Source organism: Mizuhopecten yessoensis, unplaced genomic scaffold (assembly GCF_002113885.1).
Source record: "Mizuhopecten yessoensis strain PY_sf001 unplaced genomic scaffold, ASM211388v2 scaffold4627, whole genome shotgun sequence".
In the NCBI taxonomy this organism is placed as follows: domain Eukaryota; kingdom Metazoa; phylum Mollusca; class Bivalvia; order Pectinida; family Pectinidae; genus Mizuhopecten; species Mizuhopecten yessoensis.
In genome coordinates, this window is record NW_018405641.1 from 84,302 (window position 1) to 106,401 (window position 22,100).

Genomic DNA, 22,100 nt, shown 5'->3' on the forward strand with positions numbered 1-22,100 from the left:
AAGGACGAGAGTTTATGTATCGGTCTGAGATATCATGAACATTTAGTCGCGATCGCATATAACGTAAAATGACGAGAGTTTCGGTCTGAGCTATGTAACTGGAAATAGAGTAGTCCGCCTCCATTTGTAACCGTACCATTGACTCCCAGCTTCCCAGCTTTACCAATTGAACTTTGCAATTATTGTTTCTAATCTGACAGAAAAGAGAAACACATTGATGTTAATTGGCGAACTTAAATTCACGGAAAAACTATGACAAATGTATTGATGATGATTGATGCCAGCTGTGTGTTCGCAGGGATTTGTAATTTGCAATCGAAAATATCTGCGAGTTTACGAAGAAAAATACTCTAAATACGAATACTAGACACATCATAAAGATTCTATTATGTGTGTTTGTCTAAAAAACCGGTAACCGGTACAGTTTATAGTGCATCGCTCTCAAAGTCAACCGGATAACAGGGACAAGCTGATTTAAGTCTGTATGAGGTAAACATTGAGACAGAAATTACTGACCCCATAGTTAGTTTTCTCATCTGATGACATTTTAATAGAAACGTATACTTTCATTTCGTCATATTGAAGATCCCCTTCCATCTAAAACAGGCTTACGTGTAACGTTAATGGCCAATTTCGTCCTCAACAGTCTTGTGAGTGTATACACACATTTTGTAATACAATTCATAAGGAAGCTGGGGATATTTGAAACTTTATTTAATAGTTTATCGATATATATAATAACCAAACCAATGTTTAACAATTAGAAATAATTTCCTATCGTACTAATAGTGCCACGATAAAGAGTAAAAAAAAGATTGAAAGATATAATACACATAAAGGAAACTAAATTAAAGGAAACGATTAAAATAGTTGTAAAACAGCTTACTTAACACAGATACCGGACGACGGTTAGGATTTCAGCATACGTGTACTTAAACGGAAACCGTACCTTTTGTATCAGGGAGATGACTCGATAGATAAAGAGAAAGATGCCTGAACATAAATTGTTCCTACACGGAAAAAGATATTTCGATACATTGCTTATTATATTATTTCGTCACGAGCTGGTGTTCCTTCATCCTTAAGTTACACTTATACCTATTTATATTGCATGTTTTGAAGAACAAAAATGGAGAGAACTAAAAGAAAAAATAAAGATTACAAAAAAAGATGTTCTGCATGTTTAACCGAACATTTTCGAGAGTAATTTGAGACATCCGGTAAGCAGCTGGTCTTTTTGACATCAAACTTACACAAACTGTTGTTTTCCACGTTTGGAACATGTTGATAACCGAAAAAGTCTTTCTGACGCCAATGTATAGATAAACCGGGAAAATATAATTTGGGTTTCATTAGTGGTTGCAATCGAACCCACGAATGTATTGACAATGACAACCACTGTCGTAAACCGGGGTATAATATTGGTTGCATCTGCACCCACTAGAGTGACCGGGTTACACTATCAGGTGGGGTTATCAAAGTGTGTATTACACCGATACATGGCAAGTTACAATTAGCACGAAATAAAATTTGCCGAAACTTTGCCGACCGCCTAACGTAATGAGACTGCATCGGATAATATTAGGTCCCTCACTAGGGAAATCTAATTCATTGTCTGCGAATCCTGCTTAATGATGTAATCTAGTGAAATTCTGTTGTTCCGTACATTTCTGAGATGGATAGGACGGGTAACTAGGTGCTACAGTTCAGACAGTGCTTTTATATCGGGATCTGGCGACCGTATTTACGGCGAAGGACAGGGAGAATACTCTCATATTGGACATGGATACTCTTTATACAGCATAGAGTGAGACACTACTTTGATAAAGGAATCTGATGACAGTTGTTATGGTGAGGGACCAGGAATTATCCATTATTATTGGACATGGATAATTTCTTTATAGCGAGGAATAAGATAGGTCATTAATGTAGGGATCTGAACACTGTGTAAGTAGTATTTAATTTTGAGGCAAAGATACATGTACAACCGGGGTAAACCACGTAAAGGTGTAACGGTCATCACCATGTCCTACTTAACATATGTTCATATTTATGCTGCTACCAACAAAAGATATTTCATTCATACGGCTATGAACGCATTTGGGACAGTTTAAGTTTGCCCTTTTTTTGCCCGCCTGGCATAACGTGAGACTGTCGTGAGAAGCAAACGTTGACGTGATGTAAGGCTTTTACAGGATTGACGGCTGCTCTGATGATACAGACAGTTCAATATCGAAATAAGCAAGTAAAAGCTACATTTACATGTCCTTAATAAGAAACGCTAACCCTTTCGGGGCATCATGGTCGGGCCTGTGTTTCCTTTTGTTTTGGTGGTCTTGCTATTTTATTCTCGTATCGAGTTTGATTTTTTCCTTAGTGTGTTAATGATAAGATATGCGTTTTCTATTCCATTTCAATGCCAAAACCGTTTTAAGCCCTTGGGTCTAATAAAAATACAAGTCAATCTGAGGTCTGAAATAACCTGTTTTTGCTCTGCGATTTTACCTTTTTAATTGATATAACCATAATCAATTTGTGATATCATTGATTAGAATACTCATTATCATCATGATTATAAAAGTAATATCAATTTATAATGTTGATATCTACCATCCCTATAGCGAATAGGTAATGCTATTAATCATTTAATGATTTCACCAATCATTGAAGCGATATCAGGTCTTCATTTAGTGATATCATAATAACGAATTGTCGATACAGAACACTATCAGTATCACCTATCATTGATATCATGTATTTTACCAGAACAGATGATATCATAATAATGAATTCGTTATATCAATAATACATAGGTCATATCAACAATGAGTTTGTCATGTCAATAACAAATAGGTCATTTCGATAATGAAAGACTTATAAAATAATAAATAGGTTATATCAACAATGAATTGGTCATATCAACACTAAATAGGTCATATCAATACTAAAAAGGTCCTATCAACGAATAGGTCATATCAACAATGAATAGGTCATATTAACAATGAATAGGTCATATCCAACAATGAATAGGTCATATCAACAATAGATAGATCATATCAATAACAAATAGGTCATATCGATAACAAATAGGTCATATCGATAACAAATAGGTCATATCGATAACAAATAGATCATATCGATAACAAATAGGTCATATCGATAACAAATAGGTCATATCGATAACAAATAGGTCATATCGATAACAAATAGGTCATATCAATAACAAATAGGTCATATCGATAACAAATAGGTCATATCGATAACAAATAGGTCATATCGATAATAAATAGGTCATATCGATAACAAATAGGTCATATCGATAACAAATAGGTCATATCGATAACAAATAGGTCATATCGATAACAAATAGGTCATATCGATAACAAATAGGTCATATCGATAACAAATAGGTCATATCGATAACAAATAGGTCATATCGATAACAAATAGGTCATATCGATAATGAATGGGTCATGTATGTATTAGATATATCTTATTAATTATAAATAAGTGTAAATTTATCAATAGAATGGATTTGTGATGTTACTTCAAATTAAAACGGTGCCCTCACTGCTCTCGTAAGGTAATTGGTTAATCGACCTTCCAGCCTTTACTTAGTAGCACACTTTGATCTGAACTGTGGTACCAGCATGCCCCGGTGTTTGGGGTATAATATATATATATATATGGATGTATACATAATTGACCATAGCTACCACCTTCTGTCTACCAATAATTCGGAGCTCCTTGGCAACAAGTCGGTGAATGAGTGTGAAGCAGCAGACATGCTTTTAAATCCGCGGTTTTGCTTGTATGTGTTCATTTGTTTATATTATCCACTGCCTCGAAATTAGTTAGCTCCATACCTATTTACAAAAGTTTTGTTACTCGTCTCATCTAATGCAAAATGGTCCATTAGAAGCCGGGATACATCTAGTAACTCACATGCTAGGTAAGACTTTTGAACTGAGATCGATCAGCATCCGACATACAGTATAAGGCGTTCGTATAGTATTTAACATCCTCGTATACTTGTAATGTTTTGGTTTCCAATGCCAGGTTTCAAATTGAGTTTGGGAAGCAGCCACACAGATTTATAATGCATGTTTAGAATTCCGAGTAAATTGACCAATAAATGACTTGAGTGAAGAGTCAGATTGTGATGGATTGGGTCTAATCGTTCAGAAATACCGTGGATGCCAAAGAGCAGGTACTGCAGTGACATGCGTTTGGTTTTAAATTGTGTCTACCAACATTTCTAAAAATAAAAGAGATATTCAAGGTTACAATATTTTCAAACAAGCCAAAAACAGACTGACAAACGCATTGGCGCAATAACCGTCATTTGTTTTGCTTAAATGAACTGTCAAACTGTTGGTTACATGAGTTGAAAACAATGTGCGTGGTAACGCATGGCGACACACACTGTGTAACATGATACACAGATAATGTGGTAACGCATGCCGACACACACTGTATAAACATGATACACAGATAATGTGGTAACGCATGCCGACACACACTGTGGTAACATGATACACAGATAATGTGGTAACGCATGCCGACACACACTGTGGTAACATGATACACAGATAATGTGGTAACGCATGCCGACACACACTGTGTAACATGATACACAGATAATGTGGTAACGTAAGTGGCATATATTGTAGTAAAATATGAACTTATAGATATTGTGACACGGTATTTTATGCACTGTAGTACAGTGTTTAGACAGAGTATATATATAATTATGTGTGTAAATAAACATTATTGACGAACCTTGTAGTGATACGTACTCTAAGTTGTGGAAGATTCGATACCACTAGGTTATTTGCTTTCTGAAGATTGGCCCAATCAAAGTGCAATTTTGAAGTTAGATTTTGCTTAAATTACATGGAGGCGAGTTCATTCAAATATACTATAAGAAATTACCAAGAAATGCACGTGTGTGCTTGTGCATTTCCTATTTTCCTATGATAAGTTCCCCGTTACTACTCCGCCCTGGCGAAAACATCCTTATAGATAATCTCAGTGTGCGTCACCGGATAAAAAAGTTCCGTACAGAAGACACAAATCCCATTTCATTAAACTAGCAGTTGTAAGTTGGAAGCTGTATCTTTCAACAAATAGCCACAAAACACGCGGATTTTGCCTAGCGGGGCGTATACATGTGGATAATCAGCGTTCAGAAGGCATGGGACATAGAGATAGTAGTCTACACATCGGCACACAAGGTTTACTTTTGAAAGATAAATCTTATTTTTTTTCGGTGGAGATATATTTGGGTATTGTGTACATAACCCTAAACCAAAGTGTGGAGATAAGAATTTATACACGGCATCTGGCTTAATTATCTTGATTTAAGCTCCCAGACCACGTACAGATCTATCCAATTGATGGGGAATCTTAAAAACTAACGAAGCTATCATCTGACTCATCGTGTTGATAAAGAGCCATACTTGTTGATAGTAACGGTCGCTAGGGCCTGACGCCATCAGATTAAAGCTTCGGTACAAAAAAATATTGAAATACAATATTATCTTTGCACGCAAACGTTCTCTTACACTTGACTGGACAAGCGAAAAGCCATGATTTGCATTTAATATGTTTGTATATTTGGATAAACTTGAAACGGTAAAAGGAGAAATAAATAATCTTAGTTAGAAGTATGTACGGTTACAAAGCTAGTGACGTAATGCCTTCGAGACTCCACCCACGGATATGATACATAAAGTGAAGTAGATTATCTCAATGTGATCATATTTCCTTTAATACAATCCTGGTAGTACCCTTACTATAACTCAACTGCGGTGCATCAAGATGCTGACATAAACATGTTTTCTGATAATCACTTTTGCCATGCATCAGGGTAGCAGAAAGTGTCAAATAAGGCGGATAGAATTGCAATTTTGCATGATGAAAATAATGCGTTTTCACTTTTTATATTATCAACAAAATAATTTTTACGTTGTTAATACTTCAATAGTACAGTGTTATTTCTGGCAGTGTGTTAATCTGTTAGAGTTACTTACTAATTCAGTAAATGTCCCCCGCCTCTGGTAAAAAAACCGTTTCCTGGTGTTATTGATCATTGTTTAAATCGCAATCAAATTTAATTACCTAAGTTGTACACAATTTAAAGAACCCGAAGGAAAAACAGTGCAGAAAAAAAGATAGAAATTCTCAGGGAGTCGAGAGAAGTTTTTCCTATGTTAACTATTTATCGATATGAACCGATCAAAGACATATATTTGAAAATCAATATTTAAATACGTAATTTCCGAACACCTACTGTGATCCATATCCACTTTTTTATCATGTTAACATCGTCTGCAATGATGTCTCAAACGATTAACGAACCAAATGTATAGGTCAAGTCAAGGTCGAATATAAGCTTGGTAATGTACATGGATATTAAGCTGTGGAAACTGACGAAGGAAATAGGTTTTTGGGTTTTATTGGACTCCCTGATGGAAGGACTGTTACTCAATGGGGGTGAAGTGTGTGTGTGTGTGTGGGAGAGTTTGGGGGGGNTAGTTGCCTGTGGAGAGAGGGTGTACTTTGACAAATCAAATAAAGCAGTCCTATATTTGAAAGTTATCAATTGCATGGTAGTACCACAAAGTATGAGACCTCAACAAATTGAGGGGTTCTCTTCCGTATCCTCGGTTCGTAGTAACCCTGCACATTTTCTTTTCCTACTGTATTTGTATTTCGTCGGTGTTATTCTAGAGACTGTCGGTTAGCTCGCTCTCAGACTAATGTGACTAGTCAGGCGGGTTGTCATAGAACATTGTTCCTTGTCAGGGCTATACCATCTGTAAAAGGTCTTCTAATTACTTTAGTTGTTGTGAGGACGCAAAACCCCTCAGACAAAGGTAACATTGTCTACTGCAAGAAAACCAATTTTTACCAGATAACCATATCATAGGCCCGATTATAATAATTACAATGAATGTTTCTTAACTAGACAGCAATTTCAAATATTTATTTTATATAATTTTTAAGTTTTTGTCAATGTCATTGGGAAGGTCTGTCATAATGGTGAAATAACTCACCAACTCATCCACCAGAGTTGCATAAAAATTACAATGCATTCATCTGTTAGTTGTACTGTAATACAGCATTTGAACACTATAATCCCCTTTGAATGCGTCTCTAGAGTCTGAAAGTTAGACGTAGCTACGAGAGAGGTCGAAGTCATAGTTTCATTTCTATAGCTCTTAGTTATGGAAGAGTAAAAAACAGAAGAACGGATACAACACCATAAAAAGGACGGAGAACAAGATACTATTTCCATTTAAACATATATCTAAACTGGTCTCTTAAACAAAGTAGAGAACGCTAAGTTAAGAATGCTAGCTACGTTATGATCTAACTTGCGAACCTTCTCCTCGTCAAAGCGCAAACCGTGTGAATCACAGTAAAATGAGATCCGTACAACTCCATTTGCCATCCAGAGAAACGTTATTGTTAAGAATTATGCTTTATTCTATTGTTTTATTTTCAGGACACGAATGCTGGAGTTGATCGAGGAACAAGTAGGAAATACCCCTCCAAATTTTAACGATGGTAAGTAATACTCTTTGGTATTAGAACCTTCATCAATCGATGTTGATAGCAGACAATCATAAACTGTAGATATCGATCCGGCTCTTTAAAATGCCCACTACAATGTCTCACAAGTTATCCCTTCGTATCGAACTGATGCCAACTGAGAGTAAAAAATGTCTCTCAAACAATTTTCAGCTATGGTGTAACATTTTGATATAGAAAGGGAATACGAACACCCATGCGTTGCCTGGGGATAAAAAGTCGTTATATCCTTTGATTGGTTCAAAGGAACTTTTTCCTGAAGAAAAAAACCCAACAATTTCGTAAATATCTATCCAAATGCTGAAAACGATTATATCTGTCCCTCTATGGGAATGATTTATTGATATTCAAGAAAATTAAAGAAATAAAGAATCTCACATATATCTTTGGACAAAACTTAATAGTTTCTCATAATAGGACCAATTTGGTAACGAATCTACCAACAGAGACCCTTTAAATGTGCGTTATAGAGAAAAATAGCGCGTTGTCTTATACCCTACAGACCGCTTAGTCATGGCAATATATTTACACAATTTTCTTTTTTCTTTTTGGGCAGTAAAATGTATATTACATTGGAAACAGGACTACTTGCTTCAATCAAAAGAAAGTCCATTTAACGTTTTAGAAGCATACGGCTTTGGAAAGATGTCTTTTTTTTAAAAACTTAATATGTTGGACGTGTGCTGTTTAAATACATCAAATGAAGGTACAGGTACAATAATTGGGAATGGATTTTCATTCAAATATTCAATCATCTTGATACCAATTTCAAATATGGATTCAGTTTTCCTGTTTGCTGGTAAAATTATCCTATACTTATTCCTGGACAATGAAACCCTATAGAGTAAATTGTGACTAATGGGGCCAGTTTAACATGCCGTCGGCATTTTTTGTGATGCCGTCACAATTTGTAAAGTTCTTATTAAAGTACAATAAGGGTAAGTGCAAATTAGTGGATCAGGTCATACATGTAGCTACTCTCATTAGCTTAATTCATTAAAACAATAATCACATATTTCGGTTTACCGAAATATGTGATTATATTTTTATAATAACATTAACACTAACCACAAAACCTATATGTTTTGGTATGTAATAAAGACTTTGAAATATATAGAGAGTTTACACATTTAATTTTGAAAGTCATTTAAAATATTCAAGCCATAATTTATTTACAAGAAGTCGTTTTATTCATTCAGGACCTAGTCCTCGTAGCACCAGCAGATGAGTTCAAACTCAACTATTCGAACTCAAATGTTGGAATTACTTTAGAAAACACCTGTACAAAGAGCGTGAACACAGTACGCTTTAAAAACAGTACATTTCGACCGCCATGACACAGATAATGGGCAACGTTTGTCTGAAGGTTGTAACGTTTAGTGTAATACCTATTTATGGACAGTATTGTCCTTGGTATTGCAACACTTCAGTCAAACAAGTGCTGCCACGGGTAACATCTAGCGGAGGATCATGGTTTGAAGTATGGTTGACGGGAGACTTCACATTAGTATAAACAATATATCAAAATATTCTGATAACCTCTACCGGAAGTTCGGTCAATGACAGCTACAAATGATGAAGAAGGTCAAGATTGCAAGAACCTGTGAAGGAAGTCTAGAATGTAAGAATATGTTAAAGGATGCTATAGGACAAGATAACGGAAATCGTTTAAAGGCTATGATAATGATAATATGACATAAGTTTAGAACGCTGAAACATGTACTTGAAGGACAGTCAAAGACAATATGAAGCAAGACAATAGAACGGATATCTTTACCGAAGTTCATTAAAACACAAACTGACACAAGGAGAGGGATGCATTTTACGGAAATATCATCGTGAAAATTATTGATCGATAGTTTTCACCATCAACAGAAATCAAACAGCACAAGTGGCATTTCTGTGAAATCCTTCATGGCCTTATTAGTAGACAGTAAGGTAAACACAAGGGGAGTTAGACGGTTAAAGTAGGAGTGGGATACGGAGAAGGATTGTTAATATACACCCACATGTGTTGTCCACGCACTTATGACGACAAGTGGGGCCGGTAGTTATAGCCTGTATGACCTGGTACATTGGCCCCATGAGTGGTTGTTTATGTATAAGGTTCAGCTCAGTTTGCCAAAGCTGGCGACTTTGACCCATGGACCAAAGGCAACGATTGTCGTTTATGTTCGATATACCAATACGCTGACCTTTCCAAACCGCACGGGGAATATAAGCAAATGGAATTACCATACAGGGTAGCTCCATATATATACCTCGGCTTGATAAATTGGGTACCAAATTTGGTTCATCTTTGACAAATCGAGTTATGAACTCAATTACTGGACAAAAGAGGTTTGTTAAGTAGCCTAGCGCATTGTTCCTGAAGTAGCATTGTTTTCAGAGCGTGGTCATTGAGAACTGTATAGACAAAATATCAAAGACAAATAAATACATGTCTGCAATTCAATTTGATCAAGTACATGCTGGCAGACAAATATTGACATTTGAAGGAGGTATAATTAAGATAAATATCCTGTATTCGTTTTTTCCGGGAAACAATCCGTTGAAAGTGTAAGACTTATTGTTGTCTATTTTATCCCATCGGCTACATATATAGTCTGCCATAGGTGCTACTGTTTTAAGTGAATGTTAAGTTACCAAATAATGAAAAGAGACTATAAAAAATGATAAAATTTGAATGGAAATACTTATAACGTAAATATATAAAGTAATTTATAAAACAAATACATGATAAAAATGCAATAAATGTATGAAGTGTCACACGAAACAGTGGATATAAAACTGAAGGTATAATTCTCCAAATAACAGCCATCACGATGAATACAGATAATTGCAGATTTTATAATTAATACGAATACGTTGTAATATCAGACAGACAGACATACGTCCAATAATTTGTCTTTGTCAACAATCTTCCCTTAATTCATTATGTTTACCGCTGTCTTATGCCTTTCGGTCACTTGAAAGAAAAGCACGTGAAAATATGATAAAAACAAAGGCGTTTTTAAATAAATTATGCATAATAGAAAGTTATTGTAAATAATTCTACAATAATGTTGATTTTAATTCAATAGTATTTTCACAATTAGTTAACAGAAAAATATCATATAACATGAATATATATCTGAACCGAGACTGTCAAGATCTTTTCTATATGAACATTCCTTTCACTGTTTCTTTGAGTGTTAAGTTGTCGCCTATAAAATGCATATCTTTGGACTGAATTTGTTTTGAAATACACATCTGACAGTGGATCTAAACGCCTAATGTATTTTACATATATCGCTTCGTCTAATCCAACAACAGCTCTAGATATGCCTGCTTCAATTGTGATTGTGTGATCGTAAATGGGAGAATAAGTTGGGCGGTTGTAATCTTTTGTTTGTGTTGTTTAATAAGGTTTCGAAAATATTACATCGATTATAATGTTGACACTTATCGCTCATTATCTTTAAAAATAAATCTTCAGCTATTTCACGCCGTGTAACCAGGAAAACCTGACATTGTTGATTCACGTTTTTTCCATATTCCCTGTTATTGACTTACTTTAAAATGAGTCTGTTATTTTCATAATAAAAGGTTAATCAAATGTCACATTGTAGCTCATTTGAGGTCCTGTTTTGTTTAATTAGTAACGTTATACGCTGTATGCACGAAATTGAATGTATTCCGCTCGACAATCGCCATCATATCTGTTCATCTGATGAAACAAGTCATGTGACATGAGTTTTAAACGTTGTTTGTGTTTGACATTGTTCTCTCATAGCTTTAAGACATCGGAAATAAGTTGACATATCGACTTAAATGCCACTTCCTAGGAACCAGTATTGACTTCACGTGACCTTCTAAACGACTATAAAACCACATGTAACGTGACGGAAATCGACAACTTAAGTCAAACCACAACAGCCGTTCCGTCTTCCGCAATACACCAACGGTTATCTAGTTGGAGGTGTTCCGGATGTTTACTGCGGAGAAACCCAAGCTCATATATGAAAATGCTAGTATTGTTTGATGTTGTTTCCCGCCGTTAAAATGTTTTCATTTTTGCAATAACTAAATGTGACGTTAACAAATAAAAAAAAAACTATAAAATATTTAACTGTTTATTTGACTTTGAAATATTATTACAGAGAAAGCATCATCGGGAGAGTATCAATGGTTGGTGTATTTTCATACCGCGACAAAGTACCTCAAATATACTGTTAAAATGTAAATTTTCGTGGTTTGGAAATGTTCGCGATTTTGTAAATTAGCATGAAAATACCCACACGTGGATATTTATAGATAGATTATAGATACATGGAATATATAGTTTACAGAACTATTACCAACGTGAAAATGGTCACACCGAGTTCAGTTTAAAGGGTCATAACGCAAACATTTCCATACGCGAACAAAATCACATTTACAATATTTAATATTATACGGTATTCCTTCAAGCGCCATTTAGAAACAAATAACGAAGAAAATAATAAAACAGAATAGATTGAAAAAAAGTTAAAAAGATATCGTGAATTCATCAATTATTTTTTTCATTTTAGCGAGGTTTTGTCGAGCTTAAATGTCAACTAAGGGACGAGTGTAGGCCTCCCGTCACCATGTTGACTTGGTGTCTTTTGGCCTTAATCCGACGTTACCATATTGTGACGTGTTGTTTGGCGTTCATAACTCTGACGTCAGTATGGACGGTATTCCATTAGACAATAAAGAAATATATGGTAAAAATAATATATGATAATCCCTTAATCAATGAATAAAGTTTCATGGCTGACGATTTTCTTTTAAATTCAATGTAATCTTACACATTACCTTTTGTCCTCAAAAGCCTTTACTTACCGTGTATAAAAATTCATTTTGTTTTCAAAATAACATATCATTTTGCAATGTTCACAACCAGAGGGTTCTTAATCAGGTAACTGCTTATGTAAATCGTCCCCTTCTCTAGATTGAAACATCATGGTAGTGTCTCGCCAAAAACAACTCAGTTATTCCCCAGGGTATACAGTCTCGGCTTGTTGTACCGGACTACTTTGTTTTTCATATAACATGTTCTTGTTTTCTCATCACTTAAGGGACATGCTAAGTGTCTACGTGTAAGAATATCGTATTTACTGGGTAATAGACGACCATGCACAAAAACACAATGTTCACGGGTAAACCTCTACCTGTTCTACCGTACATTGACCATTGGTTATTGACTATGTGGCATATATAATTACCGCTAGATCAACCTAATGCTATGTTGATTTCCCGAAAATCGCACAATTGTTTGTTTATCTCAGAAAAACGGCCTGACATGATCTAATGTTAATTTCTAAGGGAATGGAATGCTACATATTGTTAAACAATCATGTTAAGTAGATTTGTAAGGGATGCCAGTTCAACCATATATGTATGTAAAGAACATACAGCGACCACGCAGATAATCTTCACGGCAATTAATTCGTCCACTCGTTATTGGGGTTTCTTTTAAGAAGTATGCACGCATGTTTATTCGAAGATTTTGCTGAATGCATAGTATTTGCGGAATGCCCATCCAGGTTTTGTAATAAGGTGCTGGTTTCATCGAACCACAATTTGCCACTATCATCATGTATACTGGTAACTCATGTAGTCAATGGCATTATACACAAAATACAACATAAAAAGGGCTATTTTACTCGTAGTAGAACTGCATACAATTCCTTCGTGAAATAATCTTTAAAATTTAAATTGTCGTGTAAGAATGACAGCAAATCCTATCGTGCATGGTATAAAAAAAATCCACAACGGGGTCGTTTCTTTATGTTTTAAACTTGCTATTGTTGGCTTCAAATCAAAATCTATCCAAAGTATCGCATGAAACAATATAAAATAACGTTTCTGGCCCGTTTTAGGACTTAATTTCCCCTGGATATAAATTTACAACTTATGTTGTTATTTGTAGCATCGTCTCAACACGTGAAATTCACATCTCTGACTTATATTTCTTAATCGTTGTAAATACGTGTAAAAAGGTTGTTTTGTAGTATAATAATACTGTCATACATGCTTTGTTATAACATGCGTGATAGCCCCCATCATGACATCGTCACATTTAAGTGCGCGATGACGTCACACATGATAATGGCTAAACTGTTGATGTTTACTGTCTTGATAAACTTAAATGTACCTTATCTAGAAATAGTATTATATTTTGTGTTGCATTTTCATAGGCGATATCATATTTTATCAAAATTTCGGGGAAGAGGCATAAGAAAATGTTAACCAAATTCAAAACAGTTTTAGTTTTTTTTCCGCCTCCGTACATCTGTGATTGACAGTGTACATTACCACAAATGTTCTAGCTGTGATTATGGCATTTAAAAATGTGCTTATCTTAGACATTCATTCCAAATCTTACTTTAACATAGGTTTGTAACAATTTCTGTCGTAAGTTTATTTTCTACCAATGTTCTTATTTTATGCATCAATAAAACTCATGCGTAATTCAAATGAGTCAACGTTGTATTGCATGAATCCGAGATATTTTCTGCATTACTTAACCTTATAAAGATGCTGATAGATAAAGTTCTGTCTCAAGGACGTAATTGTTATGTTGTTGCGATACTTTCCATTTATATGATATCTTTGAAATCGATGCTTTGGTTTTGTTTTTATTTCAGCAAGGGAAGTATAAATATTTTTTCCGGAATCAAACTTCAAACTACCATTCACATAGACTGTTTGTGTGAACCATGGTACTTTGGCACAATTCAACCTACGATCTTGATAATACTATTCCGTCTTTGCGTATTACAGAGTTATCTTCTCTTGGAAGCAGGTATTGATTGTTATGTCATTGGGTTGTGTGAGAAAATTGCGTCGTTTTCTCAAAAAATGATGATGTTACTCTCACAAACAAGTGACGTAACAATCAATACCTGCTCCCAAGAGAAGATAATTCTGCAATACGCAAAGACGGAATAAAAGATAGAAAATAATCCTTCTTTTGCGATTTCTAACAATAATACGGGGATAGAATAATATGATTTTGGACACATTCAAAAAAAAATGTGAATTAATTAAGAATACAATGTAGTATAAGGTACCTATGTTATATTGTGCTTTCTTTGGAATTTCTATATTTAAGTATAGTAATCTTATACCTATTTTCTTATATAAACCAGATTTTCCGACGGAAGTGGAGTGTGAACTGTATGTCGACAGCTTTGATTCTATCAATGAAGCTAATATGGTAAGCTGATGGATTAAACACAAATCTCCAAATTATATAAATAATATTTAATTTTATTATTTTACTCAATTTTAATTATCTGCTGTAAAGAAAAAGTTTTCAGCATAATAATTTAATACAGGTTTGTATATTTAGATTATACCTTTGATGTCATAATGTTACAGTTAGAAATTTCAATTTGATAAAATATCTGTCCAGACATGGAGTTGGTCCCGGTAGCTCCGTAGTACAAGGCGATTTTTTACGTTTTGTTTATTATAATGGCTACGTCATATGTTTTGATTCAGTATATCAGTCATAAATCGCCAAATCAGACACAAATATAAATGTAATATTATACCCAAGAGAAAAGTAGTTTGGACTTACCATGCATTGTGTCATTGTGCCTGTATTACACGGACTATCAAAAATAGTCCATTATTTCCTTTTTTCACAAATGCGAAAGATACCACAGATTCTTTTGTATTTACTTCATATATAAAACTTAACCAACATAGCACCTTACTTCCAAACCTTATGCCGTTCTAAAGACACAGTTTTGATGGATGTGCGATTTGACTGGTAACTACCGGGCTGATCAAGTTTTTCTTTGGGAAAGCCTTCAACCTACCTTGTGTTCTGACATCATCATATTCTTGACCTAAATAAAATGTGATTGACCTTAATAGTCGTTAATGTAAACTCCCTAAATATGTTTTTTTGTGAAAAATCTGATATCAACAAATATTGTTGTGTTTTCGAATTCAGAAAATCATCTTGAATATCTATTAGTGCGAGTTAAGTTTTGAATTTAAATCCTTTTGAAACTACACTAGATTAAAGTTTTCGTCGAGTTATTGTTTGGCTAACAAGCCTGAGACTAGCTGAACCCTTGTCCCGAAGTAAACTCCTTTTTTATCAACCTGTCTCTTGAATGTCTTTAGGTACATATACAGAACAGATCAGTTAGGCTAGACAAGAAATGATGGTTGCCATCATGGTCACAATGGAAAATATTCTTTTCCTTATGTCATATAAAGTCAATGTTTTTGAATTTGCTTATTAATAATCCTTGTTGCTTGTTGTCACAAGCCTGGACCTTGATTTGATGTGACATTACTTGGATTTGACCTAGATTCAGGGGTCGTTAATGAGGCAAACGACAGTCATCCTTCCGGAACACCTGGTCTTATCATTCTTTTAACTCTTCTTTGTTCGTGATTTGCCATAATAGTATCGATTTGGAGTTTGAATTACGGTTTTGTAAGGGCGCACTTATCTAAAATTTAATTGGTCGCTGCAGGAAGTCAAACACATGTTTAATATACCGTATGTACCTATCGTCCTATGCTATTTCTCCTTACAATGTTTTCGTGTCACACAGGACTTCACCGTTAGCATCTTTATACATCTGATGTGGCAGGACAGTCGTTTCCTTACGTGGGTACGTCTAAAGGACAATAATTCGTACATCGAAGCGGACTCGAAACGCTTAGCCAATTTATGGGTTCCTGATATATATTTCCCAAACGAAAAGAAAGCTTTCTTCCATGATGTTTTCATGCCTAACAAAATGCTCAGGATATTTGGAGACGGAAAAGTATCATACACAGCAAGGTAAGTACGCTTATGAGAACGTTTGTTTTTACAGTAGTGAAATATATTAATTTATAAAATCGTTATTCAACCAGCTTTAAGATAAGACCAACTGAAATCGGTTGATGAATGCCGCCGGAATATCGCGTTGAAGTTTGATTTTTATTAGTAAGAACAAAGAAGGACCGTGTAGCTTTAGCGTTTTTCTCATATTTCACATAGAGAACTCGGATTGTTTTGTATTCTCTATGTAATAGATCATTCCATAAAGCACCGGATTAGTACTCTGTAGTCCCGAGTTCGAATTATATCGTAGATGATGGGAAAATGATTCTGGTCAAACCTAGTTATATCAATAATGTCTTTGTCGTGTCGTGATCCGTTACTGTTTTGCTCAAATATATATCATTAATGTCAATTGTCGTGCCCTGAATACTTGGTTAAATCACTTATGTCAGTTATTGTGCCCTGGCTCTAATTGACTAATGTTAGTTATCGTACCGTGATCCATTGATTTACCTGGTTAAATAACTAACCCAAGTTAATATTAGTGCCGCGATCCATTGATTTACCTGGTTAAATAACTAACCCCAGTTAATATTAGTGCCGCGATCCATTGATTAACTTGGTTAATTCGGTAATGTCAATTGTCGTACCGTGATCCGTAATTGTTTTTGTAGTTATATCAATAATGTCAATTGATGCGTCTTTATTGATTTACTTAGTCAGAAATCACTAATGGCAATTTTTGTGTGGTTTACCGTAATTTTTTTCAGTTGTATCGATTATGTCAATTGTAGTGTCGTGTATCTTTTTAACTTAATCACAAATTACTTTTGTGAACTGTCACGTTGTGATATGGCATTGCTTTACCTAGTTATATCACTCATGTCAATTTTTGTCATGGATAAATGGAAGTTAATATCTGTATGACCTGGCTCGGAGCCAAAGGTCTTTTGATAAAAAGAGCGAGGAGGAAGGAAATATTTTATTGACACTTTTTTGTCTGATAACATTGCCTTGTGAAAGTGTTTGTCTAATATCAATAAAGAGAGATATATAATCATTTAATGATCCTAATTGTGTTACGTCTTCTCCGGCAGACTTTCTCTGACACTCAGCTGTCCAATGGACTTACACCATTATCCATTTGACGAACAACGATGTCCTATAATAATGGAAAGTTGTAAGTATCGTCAACTTGACCAAGCGTCTCAGTGATAAAAGCATGCATTGGAATCAGTTACCATCATCTGGTTTTTCAGTGTAAAATAAGATGCATTAAACACTGACACCGATTTTACTATTTGATAATTAACATATGTTATAAATGTTGGAAACTCGCGTCAAAGTAAACTTCATAAATAGATTTTGTGGGAGAGAAAAGTCAAAAAATTTACATTTAATTTTTCTCAAATTCTTTTTCTGAATCAACATAACAGTAAATTGCTTGCATACATTGTACATGTATTCAAATTTACAAATCAACATAACTGTATATATCTATATGTTCATATACAAATCAACATAACTGTATATATATGTTCATATACAAATCAACATAACTGTATATACATATATGTTCATATACAAATCAACATAACTGTATATATATGTTCATATACAAATCAACATAACTGTTATTTACATGCATATAATTATTTATCTATATATATGTTATTTGTATGTATATATATATATGGAAATTGTTTATAAGTTGATTTTCCTGTGCCCGATCCCAATGTTTTTGTAATTAAATTACTACATGAGTTAACGTATATAAATGTGATGCCTATTTTCAAATCTTTATTTTAAATTGGATTGCAGTTAGTTACGATGAAAACAATATAATAATGAAATGGATAGGAGAGAATACTACAGAAGGCACAAACGACGCTGTGCGGATCAACCGAGAGATAACTCTGCCCCAATTTGAGGTGTATGATATCTCGTCAAGGAGCTTCAAGCGCGAACGCAAAGGATCGTATGGTACGTATGCATAAGTAAAAGAGGAAGGTGATTTATATGATGACTGGACGAAATGCAGATAGATGACCCTTTGGGGGTAAACAAATAGTTGAGTGATATTAGAAATTTAGACGACGTACCGGAAATCCACAATAAGGAGATAATACGGTACTTTATAACTTTAAATAAATCTAAATAACAAAGCTTATATCTTATTGCATGAAAACTCTGATATCGATTCAACACACCTTTCCTAAAATTTTTACCAATATTGTTTAATGTAATTTATTTTGAGGGCAATTATTTTCATACCATTTAGAAATTAAAAACTGTATTTTTTTCAAACCTGCTACGGATGTTTGTTTTTATCGCTGTAAATAAAACCGATGTTTTTTATCATCTTTGCTTAAGGAAACAATTTTTAATGCATAACACTGACCATATACCCATGTTTTAATTGTTTAGCACGTCATAGTGGTCTGAGGACAGAATTTTACTTGGCCAGGAACATTGGGTACTACGTGGTACAAATGTACATCCCAAGCATCCTTGTTGTCATGTTGTCATGGATATCCTTCTGGTTGAACGTCAACGCCGTACCAGGCCGGATAGCTCTGGGCGTGCTCACCGTTCTTACCATGACAACACAAAGCTCGAGCGTGAACGCCTCCCTGCCTCGAGTGTCCTACACCAAGGCAATAGACATCTGGATGTCCGTGTGTCTTTTGTTCGTATTCGCTGCACTTATAGAATTTGCCGTGGCCAATGTCCTCAGTAACAAAGACAACAATAAAGTATTAAAACTGAAAAATATCCTTCATATACTTAAACCGGGTGCTAAAAAGAAAAAGCCGAAAACCGAGGTAAGTTGATAACGAAAGTACAACATTAAGGAATCACAATCAGAAAATAAATCTAAAATTAGAAATCTCGATCATTTTAATACCTCATTTGATACATACCTCACATCCAATTACTGTTAGACATACTGTCTGAGAGGGGAATGATCTCACGTTGTATGTTAAGCTCAAACACATGTAATAGGTGTACATTGAAATAATGTCCATTATTATTTGTTTAACGAGATTATAAGTATGTAAGACAAAGAACTCAGGACAAAGGTCCATAAAACCACATGTCAGGTGATCATGTATACCAAGAACAATAGGACAGCCAATGGAAAAGAGTTACGGACGCCATTGTTTTAAAATTGTGATTGCTCACAGAGAAATTTTAAGCTACTCTATATTGTTTCAATTCCGAGTTATATGTAATACATACAGTACGCAAACCACTTCTCAATATAGAACAGGTAAAGCCATTAATTACATCAATAGATAATGCTTAAGGCATGACATAACATCTTTAGATAGATCTGGTGACCAATGCGCCTACATCTTACTATAATTCAAAACAACCACACGTTAGCATTTCTAAAAGATTTCTTACCAGTGTTTGAATAGCGAAATATTTCTTCACTTACGCTGGAAATTTATATGCCATGTTGAATCGGTTAGATCCTACACCATTATGAATATAACTGTGTTAATTGTGGGATCCATATATATATATGAAACAGTTCTGTTAGCTTTATGATAGTAATCTAAAGCTCTTTTATTGGACAAGTCAACATTTTGTTTCTTAAGATTTCTGTTATTGTAGAAATCAGACAAAAAACGTTGTTCATGATACTCTTGGTATTATTGCTTTGAAGGATAACAGAATCGATTGCTTTACAATGTATTTTCACAATCATACACTGATTCAAATATGGGTTGATTTATTGACGTAATAAGTTGCAATTTCTAAAATTACTTTGCCATAACTTCCAGGTCAAATAATTGGATCTGAACTGTGTCGCCCAAAACTAATGTGCAACATCCATAATTCAGTTAGGAATTTCACAAAAAAGAGCTTTTATAAATAATCTTACTTAGAGAGCCTCTTTTTATGTGAGATTTTGTATAATGAGTTCGTGATGTTTTACGAGCCCCTGCCTTACACCATTACCACTCCGTTTCAGATCCTGGTTGGCGAAGACGGCGAAATGAGACTTGACCCAGAACGGGACCCCACGGTCCAGCGTAAAAGGGTGTCAGGCATTCTGTTCTCCATGTACCTGGATGTAGCATCTCGGTTTTTATTTCCATTTTTCTTCGCCATGTTCAATCTTGTGTACTGGGCCCATTATTTATCCACCAGTTAGTGCGGGCGTCGAATTAGCGTTTGCTTCCAAAAAAACTTGGACTTTTATCATTGATCTCTCCATAGCGTTAAATCATACTATGTGTGGAATCACGTATATGCAAAGACATTTTTCTCTGCGGATACTTTGTTATTACATGTAAACCTCCGAAGTTTCCTTCCTAACATGTCTACACTTTGTCCATGGCGTTGTTTGCCTTCCGATTTCCTGTTGTACAGTGACATTTGGATGTTAATACTTTGTCCATGGCATTGTTGGCCTTCACATTCTACAGTTGTACTGTGAATTTCAATGTCTGTGGTTATTATATGTCGATGGTTTGATCAGCGTTAAACGAATTATACATTAAAAAGAAGTTGTTACTAACACAGACTCTGCTGAAAAAAAAGTGTTATGCTTAGGGAATAAATATATATTGTAGATTGTTACTGTTACTGTAGTCCTTGGTTATTAATATTTAAAATATTACTAAGGCAATATAGCTAATGAACAATGTTATGCTGTACTCTTTTACGGGATATTTAAAGAGAATATTTATCAATTGAGGAATTTATTGAGGGTAATATGTTGTCTTACATGCTGTGAAAGCGCTATTAGCAACATAATTTTCAGGTCTATATAACACATATTCACTCAAGTTATATTTTTAATTGTTATTTAAGATATTCAATTATTATTCTTTAACTTTAAAAAAGTGGATCGTAAGCATTTGGCAGAGACCATTGTGACGTTACAGTTGAAGTGAGGTAATAATGTAAATGTTATGTAAATAAGTTTTTTAATATCGTAACTCTGAGGCAATATCATAAATTAATCAATAAAATAAATAAATATACAACATTTGATATAGCGCCCGATCTAGCTAACATAAGCCACTATAAAGCGCTTTACAGTACATAGATATACAATTTTATACAGTCAATACAATCAGCATATATATTAATCAATACAATATTGAGGAATTCGTAGGAGCTGCCTTATCAGGCGCTTACTACTAGTCCTACGCCACCTGGCTAATATCTCCCTATGTGTGTATGCCTGTGTGTGGGCTCGATATGTATTGTGTTCAGTTTGTAGTGGGACCGTGCTTCTAACGTTATCATTTATAGTGTCACCTCACTTGAATGTTACAGCACAGATACCGCAACACCCACCCAGACCATTTTATACTCCACATGGGTTGTTGGAGTTGTGTGGGACTTCGGGGATCGAACCCCGGCCGCCTGCTTGGAAAGCCGGAGTGTTAACCACCCGACCAATCCGCTCATGACTTCCAAGTGGTTATGATACAACTAATGGGGATGTAGGAAATATGATATCATCTAATATTTCAGGATATTCTTTAGTATACCACAAAAAAAATACATTTTAATATTTTAGATTGTTTTTTTTATATCTTTTCTGCTCTAGAATATAAATATATGTGTGTGTGTTGTAGAAACGAAATGATTTACGTATGGTCTGTTTCTGATTATGTTTTTATCAACATATTAATGGTACAAATATAGTCTGTTTCCTATTATG

General features: G+C 34.7%; 1 protein-coding gene across 3 annotated transcripts in view; it reads left to right on the plus strand.

Annotated features, from left to right (window-relative positions):
- LOC110449503 (glycine receptor subunit alpha-2-like) overlaps nt 1-21,437 on the plus strand; it is a 68,977-nt gene extending 47,540 nt beyond the window's left edge. For all 3 annotated transcript variants that reach the window (XM_021496406.1, XM_021496408.1, XM_021496409.1), the window contains exons 2-8: nt 7,514-7,575; nt 14,760-14,827; nt 16,191-16,423; nt 17,506-17,588; nt 18,230-18,391; nt 18,836-19,233; nt 20,394-21,437. In XM_021496406.1, coding sequence (XP_021352081.1) covers nt 7,514-7,575; nt 14,760-14,827; nt 16,191-16,423; nt 17,506-17,588; nt 18,230-18,391; nt 18,836-19,233; nt 20,394-20,576 — 1,189 coding nt within the window. In that variant the 3' untranslated portion in view covers nt 20,577-21,437. The remainder of the gene's footprint in view (nt 1-7,513; nt 7,576-14,759; nt 14,828-16,190; nt 16,424-17,505; nt 17,589-18,229; nt 18,392-18,835; nt 19,234-20,393) is intronic.
- Nucleotides 21,438-22,100: the final 663 nt, after the last annotated feature.